At 47.5% G+C, this 26,057-nt stretch overlaps 1 protein-coding gene across 1 annotated transcript; it reads left to right on the top strand.

Moving 5' to 3' along the window:
- Positions 1 to 435: 435 nt before the first annotated feature.
- On the top strand, positions 436 to 23,163 carry LOC117881366 (quinone oxidoreductase-like protein 2). Its single transcript, XM_034778517.1, has 10 exons — positions 436 to 559; positions 1,726 to 1,882; positions 4,360 to 4,456; positions 7,490 to 7,548; positions 7,961 to 8,026; positions 8,405 to 8,514; positions 11,562 to 11,643; positions 16,340 to 16,521; positions 17,384 to 17,612; positions 22,258 to 23,163. Exons 1-10 carry the CDS (start codon positions 516 to 518, stop codon positions 22,324 to 22,326), a joined length of 1,095 nt encoding a protein of 364 aa, XP_034634408.1. The 5' UTR covers positions 436 to 515; the 3' UTR covers positions 22,327 to 23,163.
- The last annotated feature ends 2,894 nt before the right edge of the window (positions 23,164 to 26,057 follow it).

Raw genomic sequence — 26,057 nt, 5'->3', positions numbered from 1 at the left:
TCTGGTTTATTTTGACGGAGCCACAAAAACCTGCTCGCGTTCCCCCCGGGGGCCCTGGGACCCCTGGTTGAGAACTGCTGAGTAAGAGCATATATGCAAAGTATTGCCCCTCCCCCCCCCAGTTAATTCAATTTCTCTCCTCCTCGCTGACCCAGGTCAAAAGGCAGGGTCGGGAAACTGGGGCAGGGGCCCTGGCGCTGCAAGGTGGGGACAGCAGCAGAGCAGGGCCCGGTGTAGCGGCAGTAGCAAAACGGGAGGGTTGTGTTTCGTGACGTTACACCTGCTGCCCAGAGCCGGGGGTGCGGAAGCAGGGCTGGGGGGGATCCAGACTCGGCACGAGGCAGGGCGCTCAGCGGGGGCGGCGCAGCCCGGCAGGAGGGATCCCCGGAGAGGGGCGGGCGCTCCCGGGTCGCGGAGGCGGGGTCGGGACGGAGCTGCCGGCAGTCCTTGTTAGAGGCGCTCGGGGCGGTGTTCACTCCTCGGAAGCCAGCGCAGGCTGCCCGGCGCGGAAGAGCATGACGGCGCCGCTGGCGGGGCTGCTTCGGCTGCAGCGCGGCAGGTCTGAGCGCGGCTCCCTTTCCAGCGGCCCCGGGGCAGCCCCCTCTTCCCGCCGTGCGCCGCCCTGCCGGCTTCCCGCACCCTCGGCTGCCCGCGATCCCGGTCCTGCACCGCCCCGGCCGCGCTCCCCCCAACCGCGCCCTGCACCTCCTGTGCTCCCTCGGAGCCCCAGCTCTGCTCACTCCCGCCCCTCCTGAGCTCCCAGCCGCAGTCCCCCCTGAAGTTCCACCTCTCTGGGCTCACGCCTCGCATCCCGTGCAGAGAGCGGGACGGTGCTGGGGCTTTCCTGCCGGGAGGGAGGGGCTGGGGGGGATAGTGCTGCCAACTCTTGCAACATGTGGTTTGTTTTTAAAGGCGTTTAGCTTCTTGGGATCTCGGGATTAGGTGAGAAATAACAGTTTTGCGCCTTTTCCCGTTAAAGTAAGTTTCTAGCTCTCCTGGTTGTGGAGAAAAGCCTGAAAACAGGGCCTGAGAACCCCTAAAAGCTCTGAACCCAGGAGGCAAATAAAAACACCCTGCCCTAATTTTTATAGGTGTGTGTGTGTGTATATATATATAATCTCATGCTTTTTGAGTGCTAGAGGTTTGGCAGTACTGCTGCTATTGCAGTGACAGGGTTACAAAGAAAATCTAGGAGTAGGCACATGGGAGACTTTGACACTGAGCAGAGGGCAGCCTCTTCTCCTCCAGCAGAGAAATCTCAGGTAACCCCAGGCAGCCTTGTCTTAGGGACAAAAGGTGTTAAGAAATGGCAGTGGTTAGATTTCACCACCTGCACCATACTTAGCTCAAATCAGGGTGGTGGTGGCTTATTATTTAGGTTGTACCTAGAGCAGCCTCATTGTGCTAAGCACTGTACAAATATATAATAACCAAGAACAGTCCCTGCCCTGGAGGTCTAAGTACTATTGGATCCAGTGTTATTGGAGTCTTTCATCAGCAGTAAACTTCTCTCCCACTTTGTTTTTAAAATTAAGAGTAATGCAAGTTCAACCACTTTATGGAGAGGTTATAGGCAATCTCCTATGTACAGTCAGCAGTCTTTGCTGTATAAAGTACTTTCAATATCTTTTATAACCAAAATGCTTTATGAAATGCAGCTGCTTCTGGGGTGGGAAGGTGGCAACACAGCACAGTATAACACTAGTGCTTACTCTTTTGTTGCAGGAGCAGTGCTTCAGGTAAACAGCTTCTGGGATTGTCCTCCCTGAACAATGACATCCTATCGCAGTCCTGCCGGAACTATCGAGCTGTGCTGTGCACTGAGCTGACAAAGCCATTGATTATTAGGAACCTCCCATCCCCTTCTCTGCAGCCCCATGAGGTACTGTGATTGAGATGTGCAGAATTGCTGATTATTTCAAATAATCTAATATCCCTTAGCTGGCAAACCCACCTACATCCCTGTGTCTCAGGCTCACAGCCTTGAAGTCCTGTGCTAGTCCTCTTGGTTTCTTTCCCCTACATCAATGCTATTGGTAAATCCTGCTGGTTTTTCCTCTTAGACATCTCCAAGATCTGCTCTTCCTCTTCACCATCTGCCCACCCCTGATTTGTGCCCTGATCATTTCTCACTTCTACTACAGCACCCTCCTCCTTACTTAGTCTCCCTCACTCTCTCCTCACTGTCACCCACAATCCAAAATCCATTTCCCGTCCCGGTCTTGGTCTGTCTTGACCGTTTACATTGCAAGCTCTTCAAAACAGGGACTGTTCGTGCAGTGCCTAGCACAACAGAGCCTCTAGATTCTACTGCAGTAATAATACAACAATCTTTTCATCGTTAGAGCTCAACACACTTTACAAAGGAGTCAGTATCATTATCTCCCTTTTACATATGAGGAAACTGAGGCACATAGAGGTGAAATTGATTTGCCCAAAGTCACCCAGCAGACTAGTGGCAGAGCCAGGATTAGAATGCAGAGCCCCTGAGTCCCAGTCTAGAGCTCCAGCCAGTAGGCCACACTTCCTCCCTAAATAATAAGAGCTTTAGAGATGAAGGGTGTGTGCAGATTAGAAAGGAGAAGAATTCAGTAAGAAAGAGGATGGTTTGGGACTTTAAAACAACCACTGGATCAAAGGCTGAGTGACTTTAGTTAAGTCCCTTCCCGTCTGAGTCTCAGGTTCCCTGTCTGTAATATGGTGGCAATCCATACCTCACAGAGCTGGTGAGAGGCTTATTTCATGGTTGTACTGCACTTTGATCAAGGAAAGCCCAAGTGCTAATTATTATTGTATCAGCACTAGGATCAGGTAAAATAAGGTGAAAATCCATAGTCCAATGCTTAGTGCTCGTGTGTACACAAATAATGTATTCTGTGAAGGCACAGAGAAGCCGATTGAAATGAACAGCTGATAACAAAACGGTGACAATCAGGGTCCAGACACCCCAGTATCAATTGATTGTATAGAATATTATTGTACTATAAAAGTGTATTAAGTGAGGTATCCTATAAGAACTGGTGACACACTGGTCATGAATAGCATTGCGTGATGTGTACGGATGGTGTGTAAACAGTTATGTATATGCGCTGGAAATGTGTTCCTAAAAATCTGTTCTGGGGGCAGACTTGATAAACAAGTTGTCCTAGACAAAGGAAAGTTGTTTTGCTTGTTTGCCTGTGGAATGTATTCAGAGGAATACATTTCAAAGGTTTATTGGACTATAAAAAGGAGACAACTCCTTAGTTATCCATCACTTAGCCAGAGGGACTAGAGATGTAGTAGCTTGATGTAAGTGAGAAAGCTGTTTAGGCAAATATTGTGGCTTGCTATAGTTAAGTCTTGGATGCTAAAAAGCATGTTTTATTTTATTTTGCTTGTAACCATTTTCTGTTTAGCTTTACTCTGTATTGCTTACATTCTTACATTCTTTATTAATAAACGTATTCTTAGTTTTTACTATAAACCATCTCAGTGCTGTGTATTGAAGTGGAGCATGAGTCCGAACAGGCTGGCATGCACGCTGTCTCTTTGGAGGCAGTAAACGTAATAATTTCAGTGGGAGTCCAGTGAGAGGGACTGGACACAACAGAGACGTCTCTGGGGAACTTGGGAACTGGGGTTCGCTGGATGTTCCCTGCAAGGCCAGGTTAAGATTGTCAGTCTCAAAGAGTTTGCTGGTGAAGTTGACGGATGCTTCTGGCATGCTGATGTCCAGTCCAAGCTCCAGCAAAGCTGTCTTGCTGAGGCAGAAGTAGCACAGTGGCTGACAGTTCTGGGTGCGCTGAGGAGCGTGTCAAAGAAATAAGCCTGTTAAAAGAATAGTAAAGTAGTACATAATAGAAAAGTATCCTGAGATAGTAACTGCTGTTCAGTGGATACTATCTTCCACCAAAACACTGGGGGCCAACTCCTCCGCTGGTGTAAATCTGCATAGCTCCAATAAAATCAGTGGAACTATCCTGGTTTATACCAGCTGAGGATCTGGTCTGTGCCTCAGAAAACATTGGAGTCTTTTGAGGGAGGGATGGGCCAGTGGGTTGGGTTCTGGCCTGGTACTAGAAGGACTGCGATTTGATTTCCTGCTCTGCCACAGACATCCTGTGTGGCCTTGGATAAGTCACTCAGCTTCTTTGTGCCTCAAGTCCCCATCTGTATAATGGGGATAATAGCCTTGCCCTTCCTCCCAGGGGTGTTGTGAGGAGAAACACATGAAGGATTGTGATGTGCTCAAATACCGTGGTAATGGGGACTATGGAAGTACCTGGGAAAGGGGAGAGCTGTTTTAAAATGCCAGTGCAGTGAAGTCATCTGTTTAAAATGTTTCTATTGCTTGAAAGGTTCCATTCTCTCTTGCAGGTCAGGGTTGGCGTCCATTACTGTGGAGTAAATTTTGCGGATATCTTGGCCTGTAAGGGTCTGTACCAGGAGAAGCATTGTCTTCCATTCACTCCTGGTAAGTAGGAGTCTGTCTGATCTGTGTTTAATTCTGAGTGAATTTAGTGCTGGGGACAGATTGACAGCGCAGGGGAATAAAGCTATCCAGCTATGGAGTAGGTGCAGCATAGCCTTTGATGAATTAACACCAATTGGGGTGGTGTTTTTGTGCGTCATGAACACCCTATCCATTAGGAACCAGGCTGAGACCTCCTCACTCATTCAATATAGGCAACTGAAGAGCCAGAAGATGGAAACAAATTGTGTACCTTTCTGACCTTGACTGGAGTCAGACCAACAGCCTTGTGGTGGATGTCTTCATGTCCTACTGGCTAATTATAAGGAAGAAAATATTTAAATATGTTTTCCCAGACATTCCCAGGCACAAGGGGATTGGGATGGACTTCCCATTCTTAACACTCACTATTCCTTTGTCTTTCCACAAAGAGAATGGCCCACAGTAAGTGGGATGTGTATTCGCCCAAGTGCTGCCTCCTTGTGGCGATCCGTTTCTTGTTTTTGTATACTGTCATGCTGCTCTGGGGAAACGCTCTGTGCATCCCTGCCTCCAGCACAGTGCTTAATATGTGCCAGGGCTACATCAGTTATGAATGTAAAAAATGTGCTTGAGCCCCAGCACCTAATTGCTTGAGCCCAGCACCTCTTTCATTACAAATTAAGCTCTGCCACAACTTTATGGTTAACCACATCCAGCTAACACATGTTTTGCATCTATCACCTTTAAGCCAGGTTTAGATCATATAAATTTAAATGTGCTCATTCTACCCTGATGGATTTTCCTAGCATAGACAAGACCTCACTATGGCCACCAGTCTCGTATCACCTCCTACATAAGTTATACAGAGCTTTGTATTTTCAAAGTGCTGGGCAAAGCTTAACTAATTAATCCTCACGATGATGCTGGATGAGAGGTTGGTAAGTATAATGAAACGCACTTTACAGATAGCCTCTGTGTGTCTCACCCTGTCCATGTGCCTTGCCCAAGGTTGCTTGGCAACTCAAAGGCAGAACTGGGGTTAGAACTCAGTAATTCGTAGCACCCACCAATGCAGTCCAGGTTACTATGCTGCCCTTTAAAGCAGTGGCTCCCAACCTTTCCAGACTACTGTACCCCTTTCAGGAGTCTGATTTGTCTTGCCTACCCCCAAGTTTCACCTTACTTAAAAAATACTTACTTGCAAAATCAGACATAAAAATACAAAAGTGTCACAGCACCCTGTTACTGAAAACTTGCTTACTTTCTCATTTTTTACCATATAATTATAAAATCAATTGGAATAGAAATATTGTACTTATATTTGTCTATAGTATATAGAGCAGTATAAACAAGTCATTATATGAACTTTTAATTTGTACTGACTTCGCTAGTGTTTTTTATGTAACCTGTTGTAAAACTAGGCAAATATCTAGATGAGTTGATGTACCCCCTAGAAAACCCCAGCGTACAGAGGCATAGGCGCCGACTTCTGCTCCTGCCAGGGCTGGCTCCAGCATTTCTGCAGACCCCAAGCGTGCAAAAAAAAAAAAAAAAAAAAAAGCCACGGGCAGGGGGGGCAATTGGGGGGGGGGGGGAAGCCGCGATCAGTGGCGGCAGTTCAGCGACAGGTCCTTCGCTCCTAGAGGGAGAGAGGGACCTGCCATCCCCAAATTGCCACAGGTGCTGCCCCTCTCCCTTGGCCGCCCCAAGCACCTGCTTGTTAAGCTGGTGCCTGGAGCCGGCCCTGGCTCCTGCCAGTGGGTGCTTGACCTGCCTCTGTCTCCACTCCACTCCTTCCCCCAAGTCCCCACCCTGTCTCTTCGCACCCCTGCTCTGCCTCCACCCCACCCCCATTCCACCCCCTTCCCCAAATCCCCACCCCACCTCTTCCCCGCCTCCTCCTTTGAGCGCGCTGTGTCCCCGCTCCTCCCTCTTCCTCCCAGAGCACCGCCAAACAGCTGTTTGGCAGCAGGCAGAAGTGCTGGGAGAGAGGGGGAGGAGCAGGAACGCGGCACGCTCAAGGGAGGAGGTGGGGGGAGCTTGGCTGCCGGTGGGTGCAGAGCACCCGCTAATTTTTCCCCGTGGGTGTTCCAGCCCTGCAGCACCCACACAATCGGTGCCTATGCCCAGAGGTACACGTACCCCTGGTTGAGAACCACTGCTTTAAATATTATGTCTGCAGGGATCATTCTGTATAGTGTGTGTGTGGCTTTCTCCACGCTTGACATTCTAGGCATATGCCCTCCTCTTGCTGAATTCCTCCTGCCCCCAACCACCGAACCTCCTGTTCTTGTAGCGGTGAACATGCAGCACCTCTGCTGTGTTTGTTTGCTGCACTAAAACCTTCGGGCTTGAATATCTCCTTCAGCCCTTGCCAGCCTGGGAGCTGACAGTCCCACTGGTGCCATAAGAACCCCTCTGAAGACAGACAGCCACGTAGCTTTTACTTTATGATGATTTTAGAAAAGTCCTTACTTCTACTCTCCTTCCGTCCATTTATCCAGTACTGTTTTATCAGTTTGTGTTCCCACAGTGCCACCTTCTGGCCTCCTAGCAGCTTGCTTCTAAAATCTTCTCTAATGCAGCCTTCAAATGCTGGCTGTATCCCATATGTTGTATGCAAACCTGTGCCATCATGGATTATCTGGTGATTGGTAATCTGGCAAATACGGTCATTTTCAGAGTTAAAAAGCAAAGAGCAGCTGGACTCTGATCATCTTTGGAGAGACATGGTGGGTGAGGTCGTATCTTTGATTGGACCAACTTCTGTTGGGGAGAGAGACAAGCCTCCAAGCTTACACAGAGCTCTCCTTTGACATTTCAGTCTTTTCCAAGCACTGCACTATCTTTGCCAGCCAGTGGGAGTAGAGCTGCCTGCATCTGCCACACGAGGCTAACGCTAACGTTAGCTGAACTCACTATCTCTCTGCTCTCCCCACCCCAGTCCAGAGCTAGAGTAGGTGAGAGCCCTAGATCCCATCTGCAGAGGACAGTGCTGAGTGCAGCGGCCTGGTTCAGTGTTTGTGGGATGTGCATGTCTTTTTCCTGCTTTAGGAATGGAGTTTTCAGGGATGGTGATGGAGACTGGAGCGGAGGTCAGCACAGTGCAGGCGGTAAGTGAGATGTAGTGGTGCTGGGGTTAGGAACAGATTCCCAGTTGATCGGGAAGTATTGAGGTTGCAGTGTGGGGCTACTGTTTAAGCCATCTGCACTATAGCATCTGTGAAGTTGTGAGCTCTGCTTGATGGGTTGGAGGTGTGTGCAGGAAGGTGGTAGTATTGCAAGTCCCATCAGAGAGAGGAATAAGGATCTGGAAAAAGAAGCAAAGGTGGGAAGGGCGGGTTGGGGAGGGGGGGGGCGGTGTCTGATTAATGCAATTGCTGCCTGAACTGTTATCAGATTTAGTTTGTGCTGCTCGGGTCCTTCGTGGGAAAGAAGGAAAATCAAAGACTTAATCTAAAGAAAGGGGTGAGGTCAAGTGACTGTTCGTCTCCTAACACCTGTCCACTGGTGATTTTCCGGCAGGGAGACAGGGTAATTGGTGTGACTGGCACGAGTGCAATGGCTGAGGAGTGTGTAACTGATCAGAAGGTAACTACAATTTAAATATAAATTTGTCTTCCATTATTGCAAAAGGTTTTATGTCTCATGTTGTTTAGTTTTTGGCTCCTGTGAGATCTTCCAGTCTGTGCCTTTCTTTTTGATGTTTGTTCTCCTGCCTTCATTGCCATGGGCTGGGGTTTGCTTTGGAGAATCCTTGAAAACACGGAAAGGGCTGAAAAGAAAAATTGCATTAAAACTTATTTGGATGAAATTAATGGTTTCACATAGTGTAATGTTTAGGACAGTTTGACAACATGCTTCTGTATCATGTTCAAAGTGCTCACTAAAGCTGTTGGAAAAGACAGAATTTCATCCTCTATCCCTCTACAGGATTAAGAGCGTGGCTCTGTCTATCTCCTCATGTAGATGCTGTGGCCAATCCCAAAAGGTGTTTCCTATGAAGAAGCTGCGGCATTGCCTGTGTCTTATGGCACAGCCATTTTGGCCCTGGAACATAGAGCACGCACGCAGCCAGGGTAAGTGATCAGAGGAGTCCAAAGCATGACATGTGTCCAGCAGTAATGATACTTAGCCCTTGCAGAGTGCACTTCATTTGCAAAAAATCAAACATCATATCTCATAAGTAGAGCTGATTGCAATATTTTCAACAAAACGTTTTGCGCATTGGAATATACTGTTTTGTCAAAGTCTCTTGATTTTGATGGAAAAGCTTCTGAGGTCCAGGGTGGTCTCTCTGCTCCCTTCTAGAGAGAGCGCCACCCCCAGATCTGAAAACCTGACCTTTTCAATACAAAAAGACATTTTGACATAATTCCATTTAATAAAAACACTTGAAAGGTTTTTGCTTGTGTTCTGTATTGGAACGAAAACAAATTTCAAAGTCTGGAAGGTTGTCACGAAACAGAATTGTTCTCCAGCCAGCTATACTCATAACATCTAATCTCCCATATTAGGCACACATCAAAATAATGTCGAGGCACTCAGTAAACTTGTTAAGTATTATCATTGCCGCTTTGTAGATGGGGAAACAAAGACATAGAGGAGGTCTTGTGGCCAAGGTCATGCTGTATGTTAGTGATGAAGCTGGGAATCTCATCCAGGTATTCCTGGTTTCTAAACTCTGCTTGGATCACTAGATCAGGCTGTCTCTTTGTCCTGGGGGGAGTGAGGCTGCTCTGTTTCCCTGGCCCCTGATTCACAATGAGTTTGACAAGAGTGTAGTGGAAATTAATGGGCATTGTTTGTATGGGTGAAGATGTGTGTTTTGTTAAGTATCACTGTCCACACCGACAGTGAGAACCACAAAGCAAACCAGAACTGGATGACCGCTTTCAGAGTGGTAGCTGTGTTAGTCTGTATCAGCAAAAAGAACGAGGAGTACTTGTGACACGTTAGAGACTAACACATTTATTTGGGCATAAACTTTTGTGGGCTAATCCGATGAAGTGGGTTTTAGCCCATGAAAACTTATGCCCAGATGCATTTGTTAGTCTCTAAGGTGCCACAAGTACTCCTCGTTCTTTTTGCAGAACTGGATGCTGAATCCACCATGAGGACATGTGAAGCAACGCTCCTGAAAAAAAGAAAAGACTCAGATCTGCATCCATTAGTATTTTATGGGAAAACACTAGGATAGAATAATAGCTGCTAGGGATGGAAATGACCTGTTTTGACAGACAGCCCATCTCCCTGCCCCTCCCAGCTAGGGCAGATCTATTCTTTACAGTATATTTTCCAGTCCTTTGTCTAGTTTTTTAAATGTCCCAAGTGATGACATGTCTGCTGCTTCCCTCGGGAGATTCTGCTGCTGTCTGGTTTCATGGGGTGTGCTCAGTGGAGGGCTCGCTATGCTAGGCTTTGAGTCCCAGTCTGTGTTTCAGGGTTTTGTCTGTGGTGGCTGATTATAAGGGCAGTGATGCATAGTTCAGTAGTGGAGGGGAGACCCTTCTAGGCTGACGTGAGACATGCTGGAGAGGCTTGGTGGTCTGGGAGTATGGAGGTCTGAGGGGTCCTGGGTTCATATAGCGGGAAATCCATCACAGATATTGATGGTACCTTTACATTTATGGAGAAATGATAGTTTCAAGGTTAACACTGTACTGGGACTTTGGGTGTGTGTGTGTGTGTGTGTCAGTTTTTTTCTCTGCCACAGACTGATTGTGTCACCTTTGGCAAGTTACTTAATCATTGTCCCTCCGTTTCCCCCTCTGTAAAATGGGGCTCATTCTCTACTTCAGAGGGATATCCTATAAAAATAATAATATTGACTGATGTATGGGAGGTGCTCAGATACTATGGTAATGGGGTACCCAGACAGAAGATGGTCACCTTGAAAAGGCAATACACTAGTCGACAAACTGTGTATGTGTTACTTTAAAATTGTTCAACGCTCATAGCCTGCATGAGGGGTGCTTTTATGAACTCAAAGTACACAAACGCATTGATAGCTTTTCAACAATTTAAAATTACATATTTAAAAAAGCATTTTATACCCTTGTGATGCTCTTGGCAAAAAGGTGAACCTGCTGAACAGAGTGATTCTTATAAGCCCCAGAAAACACGGCATATTGCTGTGAAATAACTGGTAGGGTTGTGCTGTATCCCAGGCAGGCAAATTGTGTCCAAGTTCAACCTGTTGTTTAGCTGAAAATTAGCCTTGCTGCTCAATACCCGTGCATGCCATGCATTGCTCTGCTAATTTATCCTAAGACAACAGCTCTCCTTTTGGATAAGTAGGCTTGTACTGTTACAGGCAAGCAAAGGAGCCTGTTTGGGAATTTTTTTACTGCTGGATTGGGATTTGCAAGGGCAGCAAGTGACCTGTGGAGATTTTAGGGTGTGTATGTGGAATAGTGGGTTTGCCTTTCCAGCAGTTGAATTATAATGCTTTAACCCCCCCTGGACAATCTCAGAGCTCTTTACAAACCTGTTTGAATTAGGCTTCCAAACGCCCCTGTGAGGCACATGAGCATCGCTGGCCTTTTACAGGTGAAGGGAACAAAGCCAGAGAGAGAACTGACTTGCTCACATTGACACAGGAAGTCTGTGGCAGAGTGAAGAACAGCATCCAGAGCCAACTTTTGTGCCTTAACAGAAAAAACGTCCTCTCCCCGCAGTGTAGGTAACTACATTTCTGCCCCAACTCTGCAAACATCGCTGTTACACTGATCTGGAGTAAATGTATATCTACTCATACAGTCATTGAAAACCAGCAGATATTCTCTTATCAGATCACTTCACTTTGGAATGTAAAAGATTCATACTTGACGGGGGATAGGGTGACTAGTTTCACCCGGGTATGAATTGGTGTTTGGGAAAAGTCAAGCTCCCCTTACTCATGCCTTTGGGAAAGAGAATACCATTTAAGATGGGGAAAATTCTTACTATTGAAATGGATCATGGGATAATCAATTGCTGGAGTCTTTTTAAGCTGATCAAGGAGATCTTTCATCTTCAAAAGAAACAGAAAACTGTAAATTGTTTGCAGGCAGGCATGCAATGCGATGCTTTTCTGTTGTGGAGGGAAGCTCTGTTTATTTCAGTCTCTCTGTCTCTGTCTTAGGGAAATGGTTTTAGTGACAGCAGCCGCTGGGGCCACGGGGCTTGCTGCTATCGATGTAGCCGCTAATGTTCTCAAGGCAAAGGTATTTCCATTTTTCAAATGAATCTATATTCTACATGTCCCACTGTGGTAATGACTGTGCCTTTTATAATACGCTCCATCTGAGCATTCAAAGACCTTTCCAAACACTAATGAATTACATTTCATAAAGTAGGCAAGTATTATTCTCCATTTTCAAGATGTGCATACTAAAGGACATGGAGGTTGGGAGTCAATGAATTATTGGCAGAGCAGGGAATAGAACCCAGGAGATCTCACACACTCACTCACTCTCCTTCACCCCCCCCCCTCGTGAAATACCTGCCTTCCCTGTGCTCCTGCTATGGGCTCCGTTGTGGATCCCCATCATTTCTCTTGATTCTTTCCAGTGCAGAATGGAGCTCTTATCCAAGTGGGAGATAGAGAGGGAATGTTTTCAAAGGTGCCCAAGTGACGTAGGCTCCTGAGTCCCATTTTAAAAAGTGATTTAGGTGCTTATGAGCCTAATTCTTTTTGAGAGTCAATGGGATTTAGGCTCCTAAGCCACTAGGTGCATTTGAACATTTCAGCCTTTAGATTCGAACCAATGTAGATCTAAGGGAAAATAGTGTTTGATGTTTATGGGAATAAGAGATGGATTTCTTCCAACCATCACAGTATAAATCAGTTAGGAAATAGTGTGCCGCTAGGGTTTTTGACAGAGACGCTACCTTTTTTTTTTTTTTTAATATAAGTAGAACACCCCACAGTAAAAAGAACTGCACAAAGTGACAAGGCAGAAATAACTCCAGTTCAAATGGTTTGCTGTGCATGATAGAGCTCCCACAAAGCACAGAGTCTGACTGGAGAAATCTGGAGCAAGTAATTCAGCAGTTGGTAGGATTTCACTCAGAGGGGAGACTATTATGCTGCTAGGGATGTAAAACTCCTGGAATGCACTGGGGTATATTAAAAATCCAGTGGCACATTTGGTAAGAGTACTAGGCTTAAACCCAGACCAGAGACCAGCTTGGGTAAATGCAGTCTCTCTAAGGCCTGGTCTACACTGTGGGAGGATCGATATAAGTTACACAACTTCAGCTATATGAATAATGTAGCTGAAGTCGACGTACTTAGATTGACTTACCATGGTGTCTTCACCACGGTGAGTCAACTGCTGCCAGGGCCGGCTCTAGGCACCAGCCCTCCAAGCATGTGCTTGGGGCGGCACTTTCTAAGAGGCGGCACTCCAGCCCCCCTTTTTTACTTTTTTTTAATTTTTTTTGCTTGGGGCGGCATTGCCGGGAGCAGGCCCTGGCCCAGCCACTTGCCCTGTCAGCGTGAGCTGGGATCCGCGCTGTGACGGGTTGGATCACAGAAACCCCCTTGGGAGCTGCCACCCGATGTGCAAAGACTACCCCTGCTTCTGTTTTCCCTGCCAGCTCAGGACTCCAGCACCCTGTCTTGCTGAGCCAGACACTCCTGTTTGGCTCCAGACACAGATCCAGGGTCTGAATCACTTGTCCCAAAGCTGCAAGTTTACCTGAAAACAGCTCGCAGTAGCGTGCTTGTCTTTAGCACTCAGATGCCCAACTCCCAATGGGGTCTAAACCCAGATAAATCCGTTTTACCCTGTATAAAGCTTATGCAGGGCAAACTCATAAATTGTTCGCCCTCTATAACACTAATAGAGAGATATGCACAGTTGTTTGCTCCCCCAGGTATTAATACATACTCTGGGTGAATTACTAAATAGAAAGTGATTTTATTAAATACAGACAGTAGGATTTAAGTTGTTCAAAGTAGTAACAGACAGAACAAAGTAAGTCACCAAGCAAAATAAAATAAAATGCGCAAATCTATGTCTAATCAAACTAAATACAGATAATCTCACCCTCAGAGATGTTTCAGTAAGTTTTTCTCAGACTGGACACCTTCCAGGCCTGGGCACAATTCTTTCCCCTGGTACAGCTCTTGTTGCAGCTCAGGTGGTAGCTAGGGGATTCTTCATGATGGCTCCTCTCCCTCTCTCTTCTCTTCCCCCCTTTATATATCTTTTGCATAAGGCGGGAACTCTTTGTCTCTCTGGGTTTCCACCCCCCCTCACTGGAAAAGCACCAGGTTAAAGATGGATTCCAGTTCAGGTGACATGATCACATGTCACTGCAAGACTTCATTACTCACTTGCCAGCACACACATATACAGGAAGACTCACAGATAAATACAGCCATCTGCAGACAATGGGAGTCATCAAGATTCCAAACCATCATTAATGGTCCACACTTTACACAATTACAATAGGCCCTCAGAGTTACATTTTAGATTTCTAGTTTTAGATACAAGAGTGGTACATTTATACAAATCAGATGATCACACTCAGTAGATTATAAGCTTTGTAATGACACCTTACAAGAGACCTTTTGCATGAGGCATATCCCAGTTACGTTACATTCACTTATTACCGTATTTTCTCTAAAACTATCCCAGTTACATTATATTGACTTGATAATAAGTTTTTATAAAACCATATAGACTGCACAACGTCACACGCGCCCCCTGCCCAGCCCGGCGGTGCCCTGTACAGCCCACTCGGGAAATGCTGCGCTGCCCTGGGGAGACTCGGCACGGCAGCAGGACCCCATCTCCCTCCCTGCATGCCGGGTCCCGCTCCCCCGCCCCGCAGTGCCTCACACACTCCGGGAGCCCCTCTCGTGGCTGCTGCAGCCTGGGCTGCGCGGCAGTGAGAAGGGCTCCCAGAGTGTGTGAGGAGCGCGGAAGGAGAGAAGCGGAGTCCCCTGGAGCCGAGCCCGGGCTGCGGCAGCGAGAGGGGCTCCCAGAGTCAGGGCTGCCCGGGGGAGGGGGGCGGCAAGTGGGGCAATTTGCCCTGGGCCCCACAGGGGCCCCCATTAGTATGTCTAAGGCTCCCCCCGTCTCCGTCTTCCCCCATCCCCGGCGTCTCAGCTGGTAAGGGGGAGGGGCTGCAAGCCACGGCTGAGCGGCGGAACTCAGGCCCCGCTGGAGACACCAAGCGGCTGCAGCGATGTTTGGGAGAGGGGTAAGCGGCATGGTAAGGGGCCGGGGCACCCCTGACCCCCAGCTCCGAGCCCAGCCCCTCTGAGCCGGACGCCCCCCGAGCCCATCCTCCCCAAAGTCCAGCCCCCCAGCTCCGAGCCGGGCACCCCCCCCCCCCCGCCCTCATCCCCCTCACAGCTCAGCCCCCCCAGCTCCGAGCCCNCCCCCCCGAGCCCAGCCCCCCTAGCCCTGACCCCCAGCTCCGAGCCCAGCCCCTCTGAGCCGGACACCCCCCAACCCCATCACTCCACAGCTGTGAGCCCAGCCCCTGTGAGCCGGGCACTCTCCAACCCAGAGCCCAGCGCCCCACCCTGCCCTGGGCAACAGCAGCACCACCCCCAGGCAGCGACAGCCCATTGGCACCAACCATCACCATCACCCAGAAACAGCCCATTATGTAATTGCAAATGTATACATACCATTAAAGCATTTAATGTTTTTAAATAATGTATTTAGTGTATTTTCAAATTATTACAAATTAATTTTTGAATGTATTTCACTAGTTATTTTTTACATTTCCAAATACATGTTACTATAGTATTGCAACTTTTTTTTATGGAAGGGGCCCCCAAAATTGTTTTGCCCCATGCCCCTTAAATTCTCTGGGCAGCCCTGCCCAGAGTGTGTGAGGAGCCGGGGAGGGAGGGAAGTGGGGTCCCCTGGAGCCGAGCCCGGGATGCAGTGGCGGCGAGAGGGGCTCCAGAGTGTGTGAAGAGGTGAGCGGCCGGCTGGGCTCCTCAGTGCTGAGCAGGTAGCCCTGCAGCCGGAGATCCTCGCTTTCCCACCTGCCGGGGCTGGGTCAGGGCGCGGTGAGGCTGAAGAGCAGCAGGTCCGGAGAGCTCTCCAGGTCCTCGGCTGCCAGCATGTCAGGGGTGAGGGCGGTGAGCACGAACTGATCCACCTTGGTCACCAGCAGCGCCGCGAAGCCCAGAGAGGGGGCTGTGTTCTCCGTGCTGCCCCGCAGCCGCACTGCCACCTGGAAGTACTGCCACTCCGCGCCGCCCAGCAGCTCCTCCCGCATGGGGACAGACCTAGAGCCGGCCCTGACTGCTGCTGCTCCCTGGTCGACCCCACCTGCGCCTCAGTACAGGAGTTGACGGGAGAGTGCTCGGGGATCGATTTATCGCGTCTAGACTAGACGCAATAAATCGACCCCGCTGGATCAATCGCTGCCCGCCGATCCGGGTAGTGTAGACATACCCTAAATTTCCCTGCAGTTTCAATTGCAGCTGGGATTGGTCTTCTCTTTCTGCCTTAAGTTGTTATGTAGTACTGATGTGTGTTGTTCAACCGCTGCTGCGTTCCATCCCAGTGGTGGCTGTTCTTCAGTGAATGGTACAGTGATAGAGATACCGTTTTTGTATAGCATTTTAAATTTGTAAAGAATTTTTGGAGACAATGACATAGAAGATGCATTACTATAGAGCTTTTATTTAAGTTGTTGGTACTGTAATAATTATGGTAACATGCTAAGGCACCTAGTGTATCACTCTGAGCAGCGATGCCTTTATTATTTTTGTTTTGTTTTATTTTATTTGTATTATCATAGTGCCTAGGAGCCTCAGACCCCATTGTGCGAGGCGCTATACAAACACAGAACAAAAAGACAGTCCCTGCCTCGACAAGCTCACGCTCTTTTCCACCATGAAAGATCAGACTGTAACACTGGCTCCTCCTTTGTTTTCAGGTGATAGCAGCAGCTGGAAGTGATCACAAATGCAACCTGGCCCTGCAGAAGGGTGCAGCCCACAGCGTGAATTACACCCAAGGGAGCCTAAAGGAGGAGGTGAAGAAGCTTACAGATAACAGAGGGGTCAATGTAGTTCTTGACGCTGTTGGAGGGGACATCTTCAAGGAAGCGTTACATAGGTGAGTTGAAATACGATTCCAGTCGCGTTCTGAGTGACGTGCATTACGGGTGTGAAATGTGTGGTCTCCTGGTACCCTCCCCCTGCATGCTTCAGAAGTATCCAGTTGAAACTTCAAGGGACTGTAGGGAGCCACCAGAATGAAATTCTGCAAGCTGGAGTTTGGGCATAACACCCATGCTCGCTCTTTACTGACCACAGATATTTAGGGCCTTGATTTTTTCACATGTAATTAGAAAGAGGGGTGCCATCTAGTGCCATGCTGGGGCGTTGGTTCAGTACTGACTGGGAGAAAGTGTCTCTGATTAATTAGCAGAACCAGTTCATGCAGAGCCAGTTTCCCTAGGAGGCCCCATGCAAGTACTAGCTAGAGCTGAGGTTCTGAAACTTAATAAAGAGATAATTTTGTGAATAACCCTCACTGGCAATCGCAGCATGTACCTGTGTCAACTATAGTAACTGCTCACCTGAAAAGTAACAGTAGGAAAATATTTAATGTGTTTTCACCTGTCCTTAATGTGATGTAAAAGGTAGAAACAACATGGACCAGTCAGCATCATGTGACCAGCCAGCTGTCTGCAGGCCACCAGCAAGTGCTCAAACTTGGAAACAGTTGGCCCAGATGCTCCCCTTTTAGTTGACAAATTTTGATGAGATCCTACCTGCAGATGGTGCAGTGGCAAAGTTCTCTCTTCACTGAGCTAACACCCTAGTATTCAGTTTGAGACAGTGTTTCATTAAGGACCAAACTTTGGTCCCACTGAAGAAAAGGCAACCCCCCACCCTTTCCCCAGTGCGATCACGATTTTACCTTATGCTTGCTCTTCCTCGTTAAATACATCTCCTTTCCCTCTCCCTTGCAGTTTGGCTTGGGAGGGCAGGATTGTGGTGGTGGGTTTTGCTGGAGGAGCAATCCCCTCTGTCCCAGCCAACCTGCTGCTTCTGAAGAATGTGTCTGCCTTGGGAGTGTTCTGGGGTCGATACCGGGAAGAGGACTTTCCTGTTTTTTCGTCATCCCTCTCCTCTGCTCTTTGGTACTGCCAGGAAAGACGGATCCAACCTCATGTGGGAGCGGACTTCAACCTGGAAGAGGTAAAGTGCTGCCCAAGATGCCACTCATTGGCAGGATTCACAGTTCTCTGAGAGAGGCTGAATAGAAGGAAGAAGCTGTCTAATCTGGTGGACTGCTATCAGCACTCCCTGGGGGATGGGAAGGCCCAAAGCTTGAGCCCCTGTACAAGGGTGCTGGAACAGTTTGTATAGTGGGGTTGCTGAGAGCCATTGAACCCAACTGTAAACCCTGTATGTAATGGAAATCATTTCAAGCCAGGGGAGGCAGCCACCCCCTCTTACCCTTCCAGCACCTATGCCCCTGTACTTATTAGGGAGAAATATGAGTTACAACTAGGAAACATGTGGGTTTGATCTGTGCCTCAGAACTAACTCTAAACTCCAGTATCCGCCAAGAACCTGTCATCACTACAGGAAGTAAATGCTGCTGTTGATTAAATTAAAACCTTGACATGCGTATTTTCATAAACTGTGATGACATTATGCAATGTCGAGCTCTCAGGATTGCTTTGTTTACAGTTAAGTTTTGTGTCTGAGTGAATTTTGTGGGAGGTGAATTCTCTCTGATTTGTACAAAAAACCTTCCAGTTTCAAACACAGCACAGAACCATGGTTCTTTAAGAAATCCCCCCCCCTTTTTTTTGCCTCCTTCATTCCAGTGTTATTGGCTTTAAATGTCTCCAATATGTATGATGATTATTTAGTATTTATGTTTTGGAAGTGCCAGGTTGGGCCCCCCTTGCGCTAGCCATGGTACAGAGCTGTAAAAATAACAGCTCCTTTCACAACGACCTTACAATTTAAGAGGCAGTAATACAATGGGGTAAAGGGTGTTTTTTTTTTAAGGTGATTTGAGGGAATGCAGCTATGTCTTAATTTACAACTTTCACTCTGGGAGCCATTAGATCAGTGGTTCTCAACTTGGGGTCTGGGGCCCCTTGGGGGGCCACTAGCAGGTTTCCGGGGGGTCCTCCAACCATGGTCAGCGTTAGACTCGCCAGGGCAGAAAGCCGAAGCCTCGCCGCATAGGGCTGAAGCCCAGGGCCATGAGCCCCGTTACCTGGGGCTGAAGCTGGAGCCTGAGCAATGTAGCTTCACGGGGGCTCCTGTGGCGTGGAGCCCCAGGCAATTGCCCTGCTTGCTACCCCCTAACTCCAGCCCTGGCTTTTATATGCAGAAAACCAGTTATTGTGGCACAGGTGGGCCATGGAGTTTTTATAGCATGTTGAGGGGGCCTCAGAAGGAAAAAGGTTGAGAACCCCTGCATTTCAGTTCCTGGATAATGGAAGTGCCATGAGATGGTCAGCTCTTGTGTTATTTCAGCATCATAAATGGATCCCTGAGGCAAAAAGCCCACAAAGAGCAAATTCCAATACAAATACTGAACTGTTTGGTCCTGCAGAACAAACTGCACTGCAGTGATGACTTGCTCAGGTCACCCAGACCTGTGAGCCACTCGGTGACCGCTCTGCCTCAGCAAGAGTGAGCTTTGCTGCTGCTAAGTCATGTATCAGCTCCTTGGCACGCCAGCTTATCTGCCTTGCCAGCAAACTCTTCAGGACTCTGCCAGTCCAAACCTTGTTTTGCTGGTCAATCGGTGAGCCTCAGTTTCCCAGAGACATCCTTCGACACTGTTCAGTCCCTCTCATAGAAGTTAAGTTCACTGCCTCCAGAGAGACAGAGCATACAGCAGCCTGTTAGATTAGCTGAAGATGTAAACTTCACTTCATTACACAGCATTGAGATGGTTTTGTAATAAAACAAGAATAAGTTTATTAACAAAGAACATAGGTTTAAATGATTTCAAGTAAGAGGGAAAGAAACATGAAAAGTTACGAACAAAACACACTTTCTAGTGACTAAAACTTAACTTCAGCAAGTTACAATCTTTTGGCAAAGCAGGTTTCTCACCTACAGTCAGTTCCCAGAGACTTCAGCTCCCTCAGTTGTGGGATCTGCCTTTCCTCAGACGTCAAGAGTTCTGGCCTCTTGTGTCCCTCAGGTGATGGATGCCAAAATTTTTTACTGTTTCGGCTTATATTTTCCAAAGTCCATTGTCTCTGTGTCAAGAGGCAGGAAGGCTTCCTAGGGGTACAGCCTCCATCCACTGCCCTGATTGTTAAGTAGTCATCTCTCCCATTTGCTAGTTTGATGGCTTTGTTTACCTTCCATGTGAATATACTTGTTTCTGGCCTCGTCTTGCTCAATTTACACTGGTGACAAAGTCAAGCGGCTGAAACAACATTCCTTTGTCTAGGACAGGCTGGGCTTATGCACTGTTTCCCAGCCACATTCTACGAACATATTTCCAGCACTAATTCTTTATACACTGCCTGTACATACACCACACAATATTATTAGTGACCAGTATGTTATAAGTTTGTGTATGATACCTTACATGACACCTCTTAGATATAGATTATGACAACAGTGTGTTGGAGCAATGAGTGTGTCAGGCCTGATGTGAGTTACGGTGTAGGGGGTCCTCTGCCAGTTGGCATTGAGGGGCTCCTTGGATCACGACTACCACCTATTGTACTTTAGAGTAACAATCTGATTGCATTTAAATTCCACTATTCATTGCGTCACACACACATAATTACATCTCAAACCTAAAGAGAACGTTAGCCACCTAAACCAGACATCTGCACCTCATAGATGATGGGTCAGTGGCAACAAGACTGACAAGGAAATTCTGGGAAATGCTACTGGCAATAACAATCTCTGATATTTTCAGTGTCAGACTTTGCAGAGACCCATCTGAGTAACATTGTTATGAGCTGATAAGAAAGCACCAGGTACCCTGAGGGCCATTCTGGCCACACTCCTTAGCATGATGAAGGAAACTGGTACTGACTCTATCTTCACCTTGCAGTAGTTGAAAATGGCTGATAGAAATAGGCTGAAGATAGAGAAATTAACCCACCCAGTAAAGGATTAAGCCTTTGAGTGTCTCTAATACTACCCCATTGGGAGTGGGTAGGGAAATTTGATCACTGTGAATTTCCATTTTTTTGTGGATAATGATTTTAATTGAGGTATGCAGGTGGGTAAAGAGGTGCATGGTTCTCTGGTTGTGACCAAAAGCACCCCTCTATTCACATGCTTCACACCCTTGTAATAATCTTTGTACAAAATATGCCTTTTGAGGTATCACTGGAAAACTAATAACTCACTGGTCAATATTATCATGGTGAAATGTATGTAGCAACATTCTATGTAAAGTAATGACATCCCCCTGTATGACATTATTAGCACATGTTCACTCCCACACAGCCTAGGCAACTGTTGGTCTGTCCTAAACAAAGGAATGTGTATTTACCTCAGTTTACAAATAAGTAGTAAACTTATTAAACAGAGTCCTCGAGTCAGTAAGAGGGGGGAAATGCCAGGCCACAAAGCAAATTTGCACTTCAGCAAACACAGGAGAGGAGAAAAAAGGCATGGATCCTCCTTCACCACCAGCTTCTATGTCACCTTCTTTACTGCATGAATAAACTTTACTTTGAAGGGTAACTTTCTGAAAACTCTGCTTCAAAGGTTCACTGGATTATACAAGAAAGGGACAGAGAACCCCACGATATCTGTCTTTCACTTAAGAAGACAAAGGCCCCAGCACCTCTGGGCCTTGGAGATTGATCCTGACCAAGGAAACGGTCAGTTCCCATCTTGCTGGAAGGAGGAGTGTGTGTATGAGAGGCCATTTTGAACAAAGCCTTGAACTGAAAATTGCTAGATTAGGTTTTAAATGTTCAGCTGCGATTTCACTTTTATTTGCCTGTACCCATTTCTAACTTCATCTCTCATAGTTGAATTCATTTAAAGTCCTATCTTCTTTTGTTTTGTTTTATTTTTTAATCTAAACCCATCCAGTGCTGTGTTTAAACAGAATTGTTCTGTAAATCCAGTTAAAGTAGCAAATTTTTGAATATTGACTCTTTTTACAGGAGCAGCGAATCTTAATATCTAGACTGTCCAGGAGAGGGCTGGACAGTGCAGAACACAGTTTTGTGGGGAAACTCAGGACTGGTAGTGTGTTGGGGTCACCCTGCAGGTAGTAACCAAGGCTGGTGGAAGCCAGAGTGTGACCGATGTGTTGCTGACAGGCTCCTGGGGTCAGAGCTGCTTGGCCAGGGCTGCAGCTATACACAGACATTCAGGGTGTGACTTGCATGCTGTTTGTGGGCAGCACAGGTTGGGAGCTACAACAGCAAAACATCATGAGGCAACCAAGGTTGTCGGGCAGCTGCTGACACAGCCCCTCGCTGGCCTGGATTGCATTCCAGAATGTGACAGTGGTAAAGTCACTGTCAGATTTTTAAAGTGTTCCAACCCTGGCCTCTAAAACTGCTCCTGGAATCCTTGTGCAAAATTGTTTTTCCTGCATGCACAAATCCAAGTTTTCATGTGCCCCAAATCTTTATACACACACAAAGATGCAGGGCGATTTTTAAAGGCCACTCCTAAAAATTTGGCCAAATACATCTGCCCTCTAGAAATTACTGTAGAGAATGCACATTAAGGTGCCTACAGTAGCAACGAACACTTGCAGGAGAGAGAGAGAGAGAGTGTGTGTGTGTGTGTGTGTGTGTGTGTGTGTGTGTGTGTGTGTGTACATACATGTATATGCCCTTTCGTATAAACAACTGAGGTTTTGTGCTTGCAGGTGAATGAAGCCTTTAGCCGTGTAACCCAGCGCAAGTCAACAGGAAAGGTCATCATCTCAATTAAATAAATCAGCCTGTTTCCTCAGGACACAGCCCCTGCTGCTGTTGGACTAATCAGCAGAATCACCCTTCTGGCTTATGGATTCAGACAGCCAAGTTGCATTTACCCTATGATTTCTTGCATGATTTGTCTACCACCACCATTAATGTAGAGGGCTCCGGGCTCCTGCTTAGGGTTAGATGACATGATGATATAAATACTTGTGCCCATTGCTAGCATTGGTTGAGTTGCACTGGCGCTAGACAAACAGTGCCAGGAGTCCTAGGGGAGACAAGCTTTCACTGTGACGGAAAGAGGGAGAATAGATGCAGAGCAGTGCAATTAATACAAATGTAAACCAGACTCTCTTTAAAGGAATCACCACTGGGAAATCTCCTTAAGTCTCCCACTGTGAGCAGGGTGTGCTCTGTATAATATACCTATAACATCCTTGTGTCCCTAGAGCAGGGCTTCTCAGACGCTTTTTCCATAGTGTGGTTCACCTTTTAACAGAGTGTTTATGATGGGGATGCCTCCCCCTTCTGCTGGCAGTTGTGCAGACCCCTCTTCTCACATTTATGGTTGCACAGACTGCTTCCTTTCCATTGGTGATGACCTAGTATCTTAGGGTATGTCTACATTGCAGTCAGACACCTGCGGCTGGCCCATGCCAGCTGACTCAGGCTCACAGGGCTGTTCAGTTGCGGTGTAGACTTTCCAGCATGGGCTGTGGAGTCCTCCCACATTGCAGGGTCCGTGAGCCTGGGCTCCAGCCTGAGCCTGAGGGCTTGTCTATATTTACGCGCTGGTTCGGCGGCTGGCAATCAAACTTTGCGGTTCGATTTATCGCGTCTTGTCTGGACGCGATAAATCGAACCCAGAAGTGCTCCCCGTCGACTCCGGTAATCCTGCTCGCCGCGAGGAGTACGCGGAGTCGACGGGGGAGCCTGCCTGCCGCGTCTGGACCGCGGTAAGTTCAAACTAAAGTACATCGACTTCAACTACGTTATTCACGTAGCTGAAGTTGCGTACCTTAGTTCGATTTCGGGGGTTAGTGTAGACCAGGCCTGAATGTCTACACCGCAATTAAGCAGCCCCTTAGCGTGAGTCAGCTGGCACAAGCCAGCCATGAGTTTGCATGAATTGCAGTCAGACTCTTGGTGTCAACCACAGTCATGACTTTCCTGATGTTACCTTTCCATATAAGCAAAGTGTTTTTAGCTTCTTGTAATGCAATTTAAGAGCTGGAAATGAGGAGGGGAATTAGTGCCGTGAAGCCAGTCAGTGCTCCACCCACCACAGTTTGAGAGGAGCTGCCCTTGGTTGTGATAGAGCAGCACTTCTATATGTAGCCATTACAAAACAGTCAGCTAGAACCAGGCAGCTTGGGGTGAGGGGTAGAGTTGAAATGAAGAGACATGAAAAAACATGAGGTGGGGGCACAGTTTTTGCAACGGTGTCACCAGCCTTTGGTCTATATCGCCCGTTGCCCTGCCTTAACCAGTGGCTGGCATTGCATGAGAAGAACCAAACAACCCCCCAATAATTGGTGTACCCAGCCACTTGCATGTGGCACAAAAGACTTCATCCCTGACTCCTGTGTCAGCTCAGCTTGGTCCCAAGAGGTGTAATTATACGGATGGTGACCTTGGTGAGTGTCGCTGCGAACAGGAGAGACTTCAGTCTGAGACACTGTTAACAAGCACCATTGGCTCTCTCGAGCCTGCCTGAAAAGAGCTGGATCCATGACATCCTGCAGAACACGCTCTGGTAGAACTATTTGATGTGACAATACCTAAATTCCTCCATGCTGCTCTGACTTGCAGTCCAAATCTGTATGCCTCAGAACTTCCGTCAGACTAGAGCGCTTTCTAAATGTACAGTAAGCCTTTTGGTTTTCTTAATATGGCTTTGCTGCGGCTGTGGAGACCAGGCTGTCTTGCTCTTGTCTTTGCTGCTGTGGAGCGATGAGCAGCTACCCTGGCTTCTGTCCAGTAATTTGGAGGAGCCTGTAAAAGTCTTTCACTCCTTAAAAACATGACTGATTCCTCAGATTGCCACCAGCTTCCTGCTGCAGGAGGCTGGTGTCTTGGTTGCTTGTTAGTGTCCTACATAGTTGTGAACAGTTAGAAAAGTTTTGCAAATGACAGCTTGTTCAAATAAGCTTCAGACTAGGTGGTCCTGATGGTCCCTTCTAACCTTAGAGTCTGTGAATTTAAGCTGTGGGACTGGGGGCCACAAACATAAGAATGGCCATACCAAAGGTCCATCTAGCCCAGTATCCTGTCTTCTGATAGTGGCCAATGCCAGGTGTTGAGTGAATGAACAGAACAAGTAAACATCAAGTGATCTATCCCCTGTCGCCCATTCCTAGCTTCTGGCAAACAGACTAGAGACACCATCCCTGTCCCTGGCTAATAGCCATTGATGGACCTATCCTCCATGAATTTATCTAGTTCTTTTTTGAACCCTGATATATTCTTGGCCTTCACAACATCCTCTGGCAAGGAGTTCCACAGGTTGACTGTGTGTTGTGGGAAGAAATACTTCCTTTTGTTTGTTTTAAACCTGCTGCCTTTGGCGTGCTTTGTGTGCATTCTGCTTACAGCACTTTACAAACATTCATTGTTACACCATCAGTGCGTGGTAGCTAAATGATCCACTTTAGAGATGCAGAAACCACAGCCTCAATGCAGCCAAGCAAGGAAGCCCATGCTTAATTCCATGTATCCTCTTGAAGTTAGTGGGACCACTTCAATTATGCATCTGCTTAGGTGCTTTCCTGAATCGGGGCCTGGGTCCGTGTCAGAGCCAGCATTAGAACAGAGGAGTTCTGTGGATTTGCTCCCATGCTTGATGGCGCTGCCTCTTGGGCTGTTGGGTTGTCCTCCTACACATCACAATGGCTGCTCCGCGGAGGAAGGAGCTAGCTCAGCAGCAGCCAGCTGCTGGGAAGAGAGTTGGCGGCGATGGCAGCAGCCAGGGCAGCACGGCCTCCTCTCCCCTCTCCCCAGGTCATTAATTGGTTCTGGGTCCTTCCAGAAACGGAGGGAGCGGGGCCTAAGGGTTTCAGCAACCCCAAAGGCCAGGCACAGGGGGGCTGTGTGTGTGTGTGTGTGTCGGGGGAGTGGGGGTTGGAGTGAACATCCATAATTATTAGGATAAATCAGTGCCCGACTTGAAGCTAGGCAAATTCAGATTGGGAATGGCACATATGTTTTTAGCAGCAACAGGCACTGACTGTCATTGAACAATTTTCCAAGGTTGCCGGTGATTCCCCATCACTGGCAGTTTTTAAATCAAGATGGGGTATTTTTCTGAGAGAGATGCTGTTGTTCAAACAGGAAGTATTTCAGGGAAGCTCTATGGCCTGTGTTATACAGGAAGCCAGACTAGATGATCCCAGTGGTCCCATCTGACCCTGGAATCTGTGGCTATTTTCAGAGACCTTTGCAAAGAAAAGGGACACACTATTTTTAAATGAAAGATGAGATTAGCTATGATGTTTTTAATCCCCTCCCCACCCATGGGAGGTTTGTAGAGGGGAGGGGAGGGGAAGAGTGGGGGGAAGAAGGGGCTAAAGGCTGGCTCTGTTTTGTCTCCCTCCTGCAGTTCTTGAAAGGGGCCTTACTGGATAGGTGGAAGTGAATTATTTTGTATTAATTCTGATAATGTCCAAAGCTGATCAAAAGCTTCTTTTAAAAAAAAGTGATAATTTTTGCCAGTCCCTTGATCCTTGGAAAGAATTAGCGAGGTGTC

This window comes from Trachemys scripta, chromosome 8, assembly GCF_013100865.1.
Source record: "Trachemys scripta elegans isolate TJP31775 chromosome 8, CAS_Tse_1.0, whole genome shotgun sequence".
Taxonomy (NCBI): Eukaryota; Metazoa; Chordata; order Testudines; family Emydidae; genus Trachemys; species Trachemys scripta.
Note: the sequence above shows the minus strand (reverse complement) of the source record. Positions and strands in the feature narration are given on the sequence as shown.

What these genes read in the sequence shown, in the direction of transcription:
- LOC117881366 (XM_034778517.1), top strand. Translation starts at nt 516, where the DNA reads ATGACGGCGCCGCTGGCGGGGCTGCTTCGGCTGCAGCGCGGCAG. An exon ending in CTAATGTTCTCAAGGCAAAG is followed by an intron (nt 11,644 to 16,339) that starts GTATTTCCATTT and finishes CTTTGTTTTCAG; the next exon opens with GTGATAGCAGCAGCTGGAAG. An exon ending in TTCAAGGAAGCGTTACATAG is followed by an intron (nt 16,522 to 17,383) that starts GTGAGTTGAAAT and finishes TCTCCCTTGCAG; the next exon opens with TTTGGCTTGGGAGGGCAGGA.